Consider the following 15,834-nt stretch of genomic DNA (forward strand, 5'->3'; position numbering starts at 1 on the left):
CACAAATATAGCTTTGGAAGATAATTATAGTAAAATCAAGATGGTTAAAAAATGACAAATTTTAACCATAAAGTATTTTATATAATTTACATCGATTCGTATATATTTCACATAAAATGTCATTTTGGAAGACAAAAGAGAGAAAAAATGATCATAAAATTCAAAAATATGGAATCACAGTTTCACAGAAGAATGCAATTTTAAGACAGAGTAGAATCACATACCTTAAGAGACGACCATAATTTTTTTATATATGAATTCAAAGATTGATTAATTTTACCCTTGAAGATTTTATACCATAATAGTTGAAGAACACTAAAGACTATTTTCTCAATAAATAGCGTCCTCACTTCTACGAATATAGCACAAAGAGATAAAGATCATTTCTGAATCCTTAAAAAAATTAAAGAAAAAGATTTTGTTATGTCTTCTTCAACCTCTTCCACACCGCAACCGGTTGTCATCGAGGCCATGGAGGAGTCCAAGGAGATAGCAGCAGAGAGCAACAATCTGAGACTAGGGTCTCCTCAGGAGGCTATGTCCAGAAGTGAGAACCCTAGTTTCAGATCCGATCCTGTCCGAACAGGAAGTGAGATCATGAAGTTTTACCCATCAAAATCAAATAAGATCTACACTTGTCACTTTTGCAACAAACGGTTCTCAACCTCTCAAGCCCTAGGTGGCCACCAGAACGCACACAAACAGGAGCGAGACTGGGACAAGAAGCGTAAGGAGATGGAAGCAAACTTTCCCGGACTCTCCTTTTTGAGCCCTTACCTAGACAAGCCTCATTTGCTATTAGGTGGGTATTCACAAGATGCTTTATCAAATGATAATCATCTTGGGATCACTCTTGAACCTGTACTCAAACGTACAAGAACCGGATTGTACCCATCGTTCAGTGGTGGTCTCACCAACGTGGCCATAGTCCCTCGCATGACTCCTACCCGCTTCTTCACTGGGACCACTTGTAACAATGGTTCTTCTTCAGTGGGACTTGCACCAAGACCCTCTTACAACAACAATCCCCCGATGATCCCTAGAAACATTCCTCCTTTTCCACCTCCTCCTCGAACCACCAATCTCTCTAGCGTTTGCTATTCTCAAAAGAATGTATTGAGCGAAGAGAATCTCATCTCAAAGGTAGGGAATGACAAGATCGTCGAGATTGATGATGATGATGACCAGACAGAAGAAGGGAAATCTAAAAGCTGGGGCATTGATTTATCTCTATCCCTTTGAGTAATATTGTATGTGTGTTTATTTGGTTTTCATTTTCAGGTATCATAGCTATTAGAGACCTCTCTCCATATACCTCATCTCTGTCTATGAATATTATTGTTGTTCTCCTTTTTATTGTATTTCAGTTAAAATGTTCCTTTGTCTGTATCATCTCTTCATCTTCTATTAATATCTCATTGTGTCTTGGTTTTTTTTTTTTTAATCTCTGATTTTCTTTTTTATTGTTGTGATTTATATATCGTGAGTCTTAAAAAAAATTAGATAAATTATATATCTCATATATGTAGGGAAACGGATAAAAAAAAACTAGTCATTCGTGCAAGTTAGTCAAGCTATTAGTAATAGCGTTGAATATATTAAGGAAGGGAACGCATGAAGAAATATGAGTATAGAGTTCTTTTTTATCTATAATAATATATGTTCATTGTTTCACGTAAGATGAGTTTATTCGAGATTCAGGATGGATGTATATTACAATGTACGCACCATAGGTTATATATAAAGAAGACCTTCGCTAATCGCTACTAAAACAAAACGAGATGCATCAAATCAAATGTATTATATTCGAAAATAGAGCATGCATACGATGCGAAATGATTATATTGTTTAGCTTATAAGGTTATATTAGAGCAATGTCCAAGAATAGAACTTGCATTTACGATGGAGCGTTTTGTATATCTTTAAAAAGTAAGTTGAAGAGACCGTGTTGACTCAAATTTCCCAAAAAAGTAGAGTTTTTATGCTAATCAGAAAAATATGTGCGAAAAAACTATTAGGAACAACTTATATTTCATATCCCTAAAGCCAATCGAATATTATGAACCAATGCGTTACTCCATGATTTGAAAAGTAACTTTGCAAACCATACTTCTGGTTTGATTTTGCAGATGTTTCCTCCTAAGTATAAATGGACAAAAATTCCAAGGATGATCAATAGTAAAGCCATGTTCAGCGAACAAACGCTGCGGCAAGCGACGGCAATAAAAATATACAAAACGTAGCTATAGGATGTTTATGTCTCAATACATGAACTGAAGTCTCAAGATATGATATTGTCGTATATTATTACATGAGAACGCACCTTATATATGTCGTTATGAAAAGAAAATTAATGGCATGCATCGAATGAGTTCATATTCTAAGCAAAGAGCATAAAATATGCAAAGTGAGTCTCTATTCAGGGAATGTAAAAAGAATATACATTACCTTAGACGGCATGAACACCATTCTATCAACAATCGTACCTTTGATTGATAAGTGAATACTTTGGAGACTATAACTTTTTTTTATTGATGAAATGTTAAATTTATTAATCATCAAGAAAGAATATATGTACAAGGTTTAATCATTTGTAAAGAATAATGAAAAAAAACAATCCCAAAAATTTGTCAAACGAGCAATCAATATGTCACGTAGGGTGTCCTTCTAACCAACGACGCATCAACCCTTGCAAATTTGGCTTCTTTGATAGTTTGTAAAAGTGATTTGATTCCTGATTGTGTTGTCAATCAACTTGGCAAGCTGATTCGCCGGTCTAGATGGGTTATGCCTAGCTCCGTTTACCTGAAATGCAAGGTGAATGAGAATATAGGAGAGTACATCATAGGTACCAGAAACTAGCATGGACGCCGTAATATCCCAATCTGAGTTTGGCTCGGCGGCCAATAGGTTTTCCACCACGACCATCCATAAAGTGAAGGTATAAGGACAAGCAAAGAAGAAGTGATATCATCTGGCTCCCCACAAAATAAACAACCTTTGACCAGACTCCAACTATGCATCCGGCTTCCAGCAGACAGTCTATCCTTGATTGCCAGCTAAGCGACAAAAGCAAACTGTAGAACACAATGAGAAGACCAAATAATTTTACTCCATTGCTTTTTCTCCTGACAATGCCTTAGTTGGTTCCAAATTTCAGTGGTCCTGAAATGATCACGATAATCATCCTCACCTCTTATCATTAATACACCATCGTTACCATTCGTTACCAAAGTCATCAAAAACTACTAAGTCTCATGTACAAGATGTTGAATGTGGCGGTCAACAGTTCTGAAACCTCTATTCATTCCTGACAATAACATCAACAGTTCCAAGTTTTGGGTGCCAATCTCACATGTGATATCAATGAGCCTCCCCATTGGGTGCCATAGGCCTGTCCAAAACCTCATTGTACAACCAGTCTAGATACTCATATGAAAGAAGGACTTTGCAAGCTGACGGAGTTTGAGGAGTTTCTCCCAAATCCAAGATCCAACTGTTTACGACTTACCACAGTTTCATCATAACCTTTGGTATAAAAAGTTAACAGTGGCTTTGTTAGAGCATTCTCAATGGTATATTCACAAGAATATCTAACCCAATATAAAACTAATATTTTTATTAAATTTATTTGTATAATTAAAATTTAAATCAATCATCACTTGACATGTGTGAATGATTTTTCACAAATTATTTTGGGATATCTCAGATGAAACACTCTTTTTGTCAGTTTTATTTTTATTTTTTTATTTTATTTTTTGAAAAAGAAAAGGGTTTGATGGAGATTTGATCGGTGGTGATGACGATAGAGACCAACTATGCTGCAAAACTTTCTAATTTTTTTTTCTTTCTTTAATTTTATTTTTTAATTCTATATTAGATATAGACTCATGGAGATACTGCAAATGAGAGTGCTTAGTTGTTTGCTTCACCTCTTCCTCTTTATTTTTTTGAAGAAACTCCTCCTCTTTATCTTTTGCATCTTCTTTCTATTTTATTATTATGTCACGTAGAATCAAAACGTATCAAAAGTGTTTCACTAATAGTAAATAAAGTTTTTTTTAACAAAATTTATAACTCTTGATTTAAAGGAACCGATACTCACCACCCAGCAAAATAATCTAACCAGGGTCATACTGAATATTTAATTTCAAAAATAAAATGTTATCATAAATCAAAATTTTATAATTTAATTTATTTATACATTAAATAATTTTATTACTAATTTTAATCATAGATTCATTAACTTTAATTTTGTATGTGTATTACCAATTTTATAAACATATTTCATTTAAAATAACATTTCCTAAAATCATAAACGCTAAACATTGTATGCAGTATAGTTTATGTCTATTAATTTGTTATTTAAAATAAGAAATGATTAATTATTAATATTGGATTAAAAATAAAATCTAAGATTTTAAAGAAAGAAAATACTAAGTTCTTATCAAACTTTTTCAATATATAATAATTAATATTCTATTGATATAGAAAAAATGAAATAAAATAAAAATGAATTTATTTTATCTTAATGGATGTATTTATAAGATAGATATAATATATTATAGTTTTATTATTTTATTGTTATAGTTGGACTAAAATTATAGGGTTTAATTTAATAATGGTACTGGATTTGAAATATTTAATAATAATTAAAATAATTGTCAAAATTTCTTTTGCCTCGGCCGCTGAGTCGCCACCAAGCCTAAGATGGGTAGAATTGAAAACAATTGTTCTCTAATTCTATATTTATCTAAATTATAAGTGATCAGAACTTTAAAAATAAATATTAGTAATTTATTAATTTTAAAAATATAACCATTAGTGTTGCTTGGATTATTTGGTACATTTGGAAGACACGTAATGAAAAAGTTTTTAATAATGTAGATAAGGACCTAAAAGATACATTGCAATTGACCGAAATAAAGGTAATACTTTAGAAGCAAACACAATTGGGGATAGAAAGCAGGAGAATGAGAAACGAGGATGTACAACCGCATCAATTAGTAGATGGTGCTTTCGAATGCCTCTTAAAAAAAAAGATTTATGATATTTATTATCAGGACAAGGTTGGTATACTATTTTGGAAAGTTTTGAAAAACTGACAGAAGCAAGAAACATCAGAACTTTGCATTCACATCTCCACGCAGAGATGAAAGTGTTAATTACTTAATTTGGGTGATGGAGTGTATGAAACAGCTACGCCAATACTATGTAACGTTTATAATAGATTGTTCTTAATTGATGAAGATAGTTTTGGAACCATAAAAATTGCGTTTTTTGTAGTATATCTAGAAGAATTTCAAAAATTAAAGGATGGATTTACCGTTTTTCAACTCAAGCACGTTTCTAGAACTCAAAACTCAAAGATAGATTCCTTCGCACATGGCGCAAAAAAATCAGTCTGTCTATTTTGTCTAATATAGATACAGAGTTTACGGTTTGGTTAGCATAGTTTTGCCTGAATTTGTTTATGTTGCTCACAGGAAAAAAAAAATATATCAGTGCTGCATTTTACACGTAGATTTTACCCACACAATTCAACTGGAAAGAGGCTCAAGCTCATTTAAACCAGCCCACCGACAAAGAGGCCTTAAGGAAGCCCAATTACTAAACATGTAGATTCATTATCAAAGAATTCCGTATATTTAACAGAAATATAACAAATTGTGTTATAACAATTAGTCTCTATAAATGTAATTTGACTACCTAAGAAATTTTATAATAAAATTATGAATAACAAAATTATTCAATTTAATGTAGCTCTTGCTAAAAATGATAAAAATGTAGTTGGTGAACATTTTGTGACTTTTTTTACAAATCAGAAACCTGCTAACAAAATTATTAAACATATAACTGAATATTGGTACTTTTTATGAAAAAATATTGATGTATAGCCTTTAACAAATAATTTTATTAACAATCAGATAATTTTGGGATACTATATACTCGACCTGTTTACTAAAATTTAATAATTTAGTTTTAAAGATTTTTTTAAATTATCATAAAGTTACATATTGAAGTTACAAACCAAAGCCTCCGGTTCTTGTGGTAAAGAGTTCACAGCTGTGAATACCGCCACATGGATTCGAGTCCGACCACTTAGAACGTTTTAAGTGGTAAAAAAACGTGGATTCTACGGGCGTCGTGGTAATTAAACTTTGGGTCTAAAAAGCTTTTGGGATGTTATAAAAAAAAAGTTATAAACCGAAGTCTGTAATCTTATAAATTTAAAACAATACTATAGTATATTAGTTTCATATCTTACGTCATTCGAATCATATAATATAATACTTTTCTAAATGAGGTACTTTTGGTATTTTTTTCTATCACAAATGATCCATGTTCTAAAAATCGGTTGCCTAGCCACCTAGGCGCTACGCGTCACTTTTCCGCCCCGATTTATGCCAAATCGGTTTAAAAAATCGGGTATCCGATTTTTTCCGCCTAGACCGCCTAAATGACCGTCTAGCCGCCTAAATGACCGCCTAGCCGCCTAATTTTTTTTTTTTTTTTTTTTTTAATTTTTTTTTAGTTTTAATAATATTTTTATTTGTTTATTTGATCTAAAATTTTCTAAATATCATTTATATTCATAATTTTGATTAAAATTACACTATATTAAATTTATATATTCTATTTGTGTGTTTTATACAATCATAAACATGAAAATGTATTAATGTTATACACAATTAAAGATTAACATGTTTTATAACATAGTAAACCATTTAAAAATTCCGCCCCGCATAATTTCCGATTAATCCCCGATTTTTTCTTTAGGCGCTAGGCCCAACCCGACCGCCCGACTAGCGCCTACCGCGTTCCATAACAGGGCAAATGATACATATTACATGCATTAATTTTTATGACTTATTTTAATAATAATTAAGCAATTGCTGAGTATTAATTTGCTGTACATTTTATTTACCAACTTTATGAAAGCAATAAAAGCACATAATATATTATTTAGTGAAGAAAGATAAATACTGGGCCTTATTTGTTCCCATATAATTTGAAAATAACTCTTTCTAGTTTCATGACATTAATGCATTTGTCAACCCATAAAAATATTATACCTTAAGTACTAGATAACCTCACCCAAAATTACAAACTTAATTAAGACAGTTAACTTCCTGGCACTATATAAATAGGACAGTGTTTCTGACATCATAAGTGCATATAGAGCAAACTAGTTTGATTAAAGATACTGTCTCACAATCTAGGGTTTAAACTTGTGGTTCTTTCAAGATAGAGTTCTCCCACAAAGCTAGAAAACTAGTTCTCACACAAAAGAGAGATCATGGTTATGAAACGCAAAGAGATGGAGCCGGAGCATCCTAGCCTCTTCTACCTTAACCTGTACTCGAACATTTCTCAGTCTTTAAATGACTCTTCATTTGACAAAACTCGTACTAGGGTTAGTTTATTTGATTTTTCTAAACGCAAACCAGATTTACAGCCATTATTTAAGAAAATTCGGTATAGTTCTGAGCATGGCTGTATGATCATGAATATTGAACCATCTCCTTCATCTACTTCAACCTCATTTTTTCGTGATTTATCGCAAAGACTTGTTCGTGGTAATTGTAATGCTAACATTCCTGAGATTTACACAAGAGATCTTATTTCAACCATTGGAAGTCGTGACCATTACTCAGCAGATTTTGTTTCACACTTTGGTGAAAACAGTTCCAACATTAATGGTTCTAAAGATTGGGGGATTGATCTGTCTCTCAAGATGTAATTCTACCTTTTCGAATAAAAAGAATCGTAATTGCTTATGTATTTTTATTTCAAGTTATGTCCTTCTTTGTAATATTATTTATGATTATAAAAATTTGCTAAAGTACTCAAGTTAAGCATATTCAAATAAAATGAATAACTAAGACATATAATAATGTACATGTACGTATGTATGTGTAGCAAAATTTGCAGTCTATATAGATGTAGAAAAGCTATTCATATGATATCAGAAATATATTCCTCTTAATGTGCGTGAATGGCTAACTAAATGCATTCAGTATCACCAGATATTACGTACTTCATCCTATATTAAATGTTGATTAATGTAAATATTGGTTAGTATACGTAAGAAAAACAGATTAAACAACATCATATAAATCTATGAAAATAAGATGCTATATAGTTTGACCGAAAAAGAACAGAAGAGATTTTTATGTAATTATAATAATAATTAGAAGAAATCTATCGAAGATTAATCTTAATCAATACTAATACAGTACGCTACTCATTTTTTATATAAATTCAAATGTTTGGTATATTATCTAGCTATTTTAGCTACTAGGTTATTTTTAGCATAATGGCCAATAATTATATTTGTATTGTCAAATCTCTAATTAAAGTGGGTGAAGTCAGTAAGTATGTTAATAAATTATATACTTACAAGTATAAATTTTTGATGATTAATTTTTCACTGAAAAGTGAGATAAATAATATATCAGTTTCTAAATACTATTTCATAGGCATATATAAATATAAGTGTCGAGAACAACATTGGGTATTTTTCATTTCTACACCTATATACCATTAAATAAATCTAAATTTACATATTTGTTTTTTTTTAAACGAAAAGGGTTAAACCCGGGTCAGTTAAATTTACATATGGGCAATTCTCATAAATAGACATTTTAATGTTTTCATCTCTAAAATAGCACCTTAAGCTAAAAGTCACAAATATAACATCATTAATAGGCTAAAAGACTTTAATACCCCTACATACAATATCAAATATAATTAAATAAAATTTTTTTTTTGCTTCTCTCAACATTTCCGTCGACGAAACCGGCGACGACACCGACGACGACACCAGCGACGACATCGACGACGATGACGACGACATCGACGACGACGACATCGGTGTTAAAATCACGACGAATCTATATTGACAACACTCTTAACAGTGAAATTGAAACTTACACATGTAAGTTTGAGGTTTTCAATTGTTATTTGTAATTAGGGATTTTGATTCAAAATTTGTGGGTTTCACTTCAGTGATGTTGCAGGAGCATTTCAGCTTAAACAAATGGAACCTTCTTCATATTCTCAGTGAAGCTTACCATGGCTATGGAGATGATTGTTTTTTTTTGTCAAGCTCTCTTCTTCACTATTGTGGTTTCAGATTTATGGGCTTAGAGCTTCTATTGTCAACACTTCACTTTCCCACACGGATTTTGATTTACAGAACAAGTTCTTGAATCCAAAAACTCCTGCTATAGGCACACACCATCAAGAACGCAAATGCTCATCATAGCAGGGCGGTTTGTAATCTGAAGGCTTTTAGGGGACGGGCTGTAACTCCTATTCAGAATGGTTCGTTTGATTTGTACTCCCTAATGACGTTTCTCAGGTTCGAGCCATTTTCCATAAAGAGTTATTGGCAAAGCTTGATACAACACCCGCTTGGTCAAGGGAACAAGAACAGGCTCTCACGTTTACAGGTAAAGACAACATTCACTTCTATATATATGTTATATGTTTCAGTTTATTGGTGGAAGCTATTCACTTAGATGCTTTCTCAGGTTTTGATGGCGACAACCTCGTTGCGGAGAACAAAGGAAAAGAGTTTGATTGGGTTGCCACCTAAGATTGTTGGGACTTGTTATGCTGATCTTTCTGCCGAAGAACGTCAGATATATGATCACATGGAAGGAGAAGCCAAAGGTCTTGTCCAGAATCTTATAAACAGTGGAAGTTTGATGCATAACTACTCAACAGTTTTGAGTATAATATTACGGCTTACACAGCTTTATGACGATGCTTCTCTTTACCCTCCGGAGTTAAGGTCTTTGAACACTTTAACATCTATCGAAGGTACAAAAACAAAACAGTTATTTGTTATTAATTTTGGTTGCAAAGCTTTACGCCTGTGTGTGTTTGTGTACAGATGTGACTGATAAGTCAGAGCTTCTGCAGAAGCCGATTGCTATATTGCAAGACGGCGAAGATTTAAGATTTTGACTGTCCGATTTGCATATCTCCACCAAGAGACATCATCATCACTCAATCTGCTGATTTTTAATATATATACTTCTAAACTTTTCATAGTAACTGCCTAGTATTATTAGAAATCCTCGTTTTTAACTAGTTTAATTGTTTAATTTACATTGAGCTTGTTTTGTTAGAGTCCTTGGCTTATTAAGAATATTAAATATCTTTGCCTTCTCACTACTCATTAAGAAGAATACCCAAAATTGATGTGATTAAACACATGCTTGTGCTTGTGAAACTGGTAGTCTTTTTAAAAATTTCAGGAAGGATTTGTGTAGTTTCAGAAAAGCCTTCCAGAAAATCCAATGGTAACAAATTTGAAATTTTTTTTGTTTGGTGTCTTGTTTTGCTTACGCATGTTGATATCTTTGTTAGGTTCGTGAATTTGCTTATGATATTGTTAGTCTCTTGTTGCTTGTGCTTGTGAAACTGTGTAGTGTTTTTTAAAATTCCAGGAAGGAATTGTGTAGTTTCAGGAAAGCCTTCTAAAAAATCTGATGGTAACAAATTTGAAAAACTTTTTGCTTGGTGGCTTGTTCTGCTTATGCATGTTGATATTGCATGTTGATATCTTTGGTAGGCTCGTGAATTTTCTTATGACATTGTTAGTCTCTTGTTGCTTGTTCTTGTGAAACTGTGTAGTGTTTTTAAAATTTCCAGGAAGGATTTGTTTTGTTTCAGGAAAGCTTTCCAAAAAATCTGATGGTAACAAATTTGAATTTTTTTTTGCTTGGTGTCTTGTTCTGCTTATTGATATCTTTGGTTGGCTCGTGAATTTACATATGACATTGTTATTTTCTTGTGGCTGCTTGTGTTTGTGAGACTGTGTAGAGTTTTTAAAATTTCAGAAAAGATTTTTGTAGTTTCAGGAAGTCTTCCAGAAAATCCGATTGCTTGGTGTCTTGTTCTGCTTACGCATGTTGATATCTTTGGTAGGCTCGTGAATTTACTTATGACATTGTTAGTCTTTTGTTGCTTGTTCTTGTGAAACTGTGTAGTTGTTTTTACATTTTCAGGAAAGATTTGTGTAGTTTCAGGAAGGATTTGTGTAGTTTCAGGAAAGCCTTCCAGAAAATCCGATGGTAACAAATTTGAATTTTTTTTTGCTTGGTGTCTTGTTCGTCTTATGCATGTTGATATCTTTGGTAGGCTCGTGAATTTGCATGAGACTGTGTATAGTTTTTAAAATTTCATGAAGTATTTGTATAGTTTCGGTAAAGTCTTCCAGGAAATCGGATGGTAACGAATTTTGAAAAAAAAAATTCCTTGTTTACACATGATAGAAACAAGATGAGAGATTCAGTACCTCTCAAACTAGGACTGCCTGAGCTAAAATACCCTATTGGTTCAAAGCCAAAAGAAATATCGTCAATAAACCAACATTCAAGCTCTGCGTATATCAAAGAGTGTTGCTATCTATGAAAGTTTAAACTAAAAAAATTGAAATGAGATAAAAACTAAGGGTGTGATATCATCTCACGCTCGTTTTTTTTTTGTTTGGTTTATGTGTAATTGGTTCCTCACTTTATTACTTAGGATACATATAGTCCATGTTTGTCTTTACAATTGGAAAATTTTAAATTGTGATATCTGCATATTTGGAAGATTTCAAATTGTGATTTAGAATTTTTGGAGATAAAAAAAAGAAAAAATTTGCATCTACCACAATTCGAACCCAAGATATCTGGAAAAAGAAGAAGAGCGTGGAAACACTAGGCCAAGTGTGTTTCAATTGTTTGTTGATGTAAGTAAATGAATATAATGCATTGATTTTTATTCAATTTAAAAAATAAAAGTGATATGATTCCATGGGGAATCAAACATGGGTTGAGGCAATTGTTTGTCAAGTTTCGCTAGAGGAGAATTTTAGCCGCTAGGCTGAGGAGAATCATCTGTTATTAGCTAAAACATTAATGTATTTAACACTAAATTTTATATTATAAATGTTGGAAAAAGTTATGGAATTTCTGGATGGGTTTCCAGAATAGTTGAATATTAGTGTTGCTATCTATGAAAGTTTAAACTAAAAAAATTGAAATGAGATAAAAAACTAAGGATGTGATATCTGCATATTTAGAATATTTCAAATTTTGCAATGAAGAACTGAAGCTGAATTACAGACTGAGTAACTCCGAGAGAAGACCAAGGTGGTATACTCCGGTTGATGAAGAGGAAGATGAACGGAGATGTAACTAAAGTCTTCTTTTGTTACTCTAGTTTCTTGGGAGTGGTTCATAGTGGGATGAAAAAGTTACAATTGCAAGACTCATTTTATCTAAATATAATAATACAATTGATAAAACAAAGGTTATCTTTCGCTCAAAATCAAAAAAGTTACAACAGTTCATTTGACAATGGCTTTAGTTGCCAAATAAGCCTGGACCAGCACGCAAAAGCAGTACTTGACCAGCGTCTTTTCCCATCTTCACCATGTCCTCAAACACATATGGACCTTTTCTTGAGGCGAGAACTATCACAAAGATGGAACAGGTAAGAACATGTATCACATTGGTATACTTAGGAATACTTTCATATCTTGAGTATCGTCAGGAGATGCAACCAGTCCTCTCAAATAGCAGTTTCCTTCTTCGTCCTTGGCGGAGTATCCATCAATAGGAGTACTACGGCATGAGCCATCCAGCATTTCAAGAAACGTTCTCTCGCATGCAACCGCTAGCCTTGTCTCCTCGTGGTTCAGCGAGGCTAAGTAACTTTCCTACATATGTAAAACACAAGCATATCAGACCAAACCGATATGGGTGACTTGTCTATGTCTCTTTCTTTTACTGCTTGGAAACGATCGTTGATCCTTTTTCTCTTTCTGAGTGATGATGATCAGTAAGCAAATCTTGACAGCAAATATAGATTAATACTTTGTAAAACTTTTTAAATTCATTCTGGTTATGATGTTGATGTTATGAGCAGCACCACTATCTAAAGTTCAAACAAACCACAACACAAAACAGACCAAACCGATTTGAGGTGGTACAACTGCAACATCCACGAACCAACCTGCAACATCCACGAACACGTCACGTTTGAATCCTTTATGGCTATCCTTGCAGAACAAGAACACTAAGATTCCAAAGTGGACGACAGTAACTCCGACAACAACTCCTGCAATAATGCCAGTTTTTGGCTTGCTTGAATCACCTATTCACCACATACAAGACGCCATCAGCAGAAATAAATTTAAAAACTTTAATACTTTTGAATTTGTTGGAAGTAAAGAAGATATGGTTCAAACAATGGCGCACAGTAATGTAGCTACCTGAACGGGCAACCTCAGATACACAAGGGTGAGGTTGACCAACACCACAATTCAAGTTGTTTCCTGTGAAACTAAAGTTGATAAAACCATATCAGATCACTGCTAAAGAAAAACAGATTTAACATAAAGTTGAGGAACGTATTTGTATTTTGGGATCTGAAATAGAATTTGAGGAATCTGGCCATTGAGATTATTGGAATCAAGAAGACGGTAAAAACATAGTTTCAAATTGATTAAGAAAGAGGAGCTTCCAAAAAAAGAAGGGGATCACAGACAGAGAGAGCAATAACTTACAGATTTATCAGGTTTGGAAGACCAGTGAGTGACACAGGGATAGTCCCGTTAAGTTTGTTCCTACTCAAAGTCTTGCTTGGCCAAATACAACAGTGAATAAAGACGCATGCTAAAATATGAGAGAGCCATAACTCTGAGAGAGCCATTAGAAATACATGCTGGTATGCAAACTTTCTATTGGAAAACTGGAATTAGCATCACACAAAAGTTTGCACTGCAATGCACAATATATTAGAAACCTTTCTGATGTACCTTGGAAGAGGATAAGTTTCCAGCATTATAAGAAAATGGTGTTCCTTCCTTAAGAAGTTGCGTCCCTGCTGATGATGGTGACCAAAACTCTAAATTGTTCACAGACGGAGATCCCCATGGTAGACGAGCTCGCATATATGACCTAGCCACGTCCACAGGCATGGACAATGGCTTAGAAACAAAGAGAGATATGCATTACAGTTTGTTGAGCATCTTTGAGACCTTCAGCAGTGAAAGAGACTTGATCGAGATTGAATGTATGATTATAAAGCATGTCGCGTTGTCCTTCATACCTGATAAGAAAGTAATGTAATTGATCAACAATAGCTAATGAACAGAGCTAGATGTAAACCTAATGAATCCCTTACATTTTCTTCTGCTTGAGAAGTCTCATAGCACAAGCTTTGAGAGCTTGTTGAACAGGACCAGATCGTGTCTTTTGAATCTGCTCTATGTATTTGCAGAGCTCAACATCAAGCTTTTTAATCTTATCTTCCACTGATTCTCCTCTTTTATTTATCTGTCAAATATTTACAAAAACCACAATCATCTGATCGGTGATCAAACACACGATTTATACCTAGAGAATAAATATCTCAGTGATTCGGGTTCATAATTCTCTACACATGACATTGCAAAACGATTTGAAGATAAGAGGAAAACGAGAGAGAGGACGAACCCGATCGGAGGCACAGCTTCTAGATACATCACCACAAAGCTAATATCTGCAATCTAAAGTCTGTGTCATGTAATTTAACACCAGCATCCATAGCTCGGGGACAACAACGACGAACCTGATGACAGCCACAACGAGTCTGATGACGACGGATGTGCTGACCTGAAGACGGTATATCTGATGACGACGGAAAGAAACACGGCGGAGCAATGGTAATCCGTCGTAGGTGAAGGACGAGGAAGATGAACACGACGGGATTATTTCCGACGATTAGATTTTCGAAATTTTTTTTTAATTAATCAAAGGAGAGGGCATAAGGGTAAATGATCCCCTTTAATGAAACATATTTTGTGATTTTGGACCTTGAGTGCTAGTTTGGGAACAAAAACTTGATTTGGTGCTATGCATTTTCTCTTTACATATTTGTTTATCTTATAAATTGTTTTCTATCATAACTTCTTCTAATTTTTTACGTTTAATTAAAATAGGTGGAATACACATATATCCCATCACACATATAAATTTGAAGAATCTATTGTACTTCTGATAATATATACATGTTGATACTTGTTATTTTCAAATATAATGAAAATGTAATTACAGGTGTTCACAAATAACTTAATTTAATAAATCATACATAATAGTGAAAGAGGAAAAATGGTAAATTTGTTTTCTATAATTTACAACCAATACAAAAATGACTAGAATAATACTACCCTTATACACAAACATCTCTTTACATAAAATAAAATTAAACTTCCTACAATATATATGTATATTCCATAAATATTTCCTGTCTCCAGCGCATTGTTAAAAATGATAAATTTGTTTTCTATAATTTACAACCAATATAAAATGACTAGTATAATACTACTTTTTTTTTTTTTTTTTTTTTTTTTTTTTTTTTTTTTTTTTTTTTTTGACAGCAAAAAAAAAAAAAAAAAAAAAAAAAAAAAAAAAAAAAAAAAAAAAAATACTACCTTTATACATGAACATCTCTTTAAATAAAATTAAATTAAATTAAACTTCCTATAATGTATATGTATATTCCATGAATATTTCCTGTCTCCAGCGCATTGTTAGAAATAGCATATTGGCTGTCATTATGTACCAGAATGTGAAAATATAAATTTGTCAAAATAACATAAATATAAAGACATCAGTATTGTCTGACGTCAAAAAATGTATATTCATTAAGATATTTAAATATATAGTGATTATCAAACTTTCTAGAGACAAACCTTAAAAAGTTAAAACCGTCGGTTCACTGTACGATACAATAGAATGAGCTGATTCAAGCCTTGCAACCTCGGGCTAAGCCGTCATCTCTCAT

At 32.9% G+C, this 15,834-nt stretch overlaps 1 protein-coding gene across 1 annotated transcript; it reads left to right on the plus strand.

Moving 5' to 3' along the window:
* Nucleotides 1-181: 181 nt before the first annotated feature.
* LOC111203409 (zinc finger protein JAGGED-like) lies at nt 182-5,326 on the plus strand. The gene has a single exon (XM_048748013.1). It carries the CDS (start codon nt 424-426, stop codon nt 1,240-1,242), a length of 819 nt encoding a protein of 272 aa, XP_048603970.1. The 5' UTR covers nt 182-423; the 3' UTR covers nt 1,243-5,326.
* The last annotated feature ends 10,508 nt before the right edge of the window (nt 5,327-15,834 follow it).

This window comes from Brassica napus, chromosome C2, assembly GCF_020379485.1.
Source record: "Brassica napus cultivar Da-Ae chromosome C2, Da-Ae, whole genome shotgun sequence".
NCBI classification, from domain to species: Eukaryota; Viridiplantae; Streptophyta; class Magnoliopsida; order Brassicales; family Brassicaceae; genus Brassica; species Brassica napus.

What these genes read in the sequence shown, in the direction of transcription:
- LOC111203409 (XM_048748013.1), top strand. Translation starts at nt 424, where the DNA reads ATGTCTTCTTCAACCTCTTCCACACCGCAACCGGTTGTCATCGAGGCC.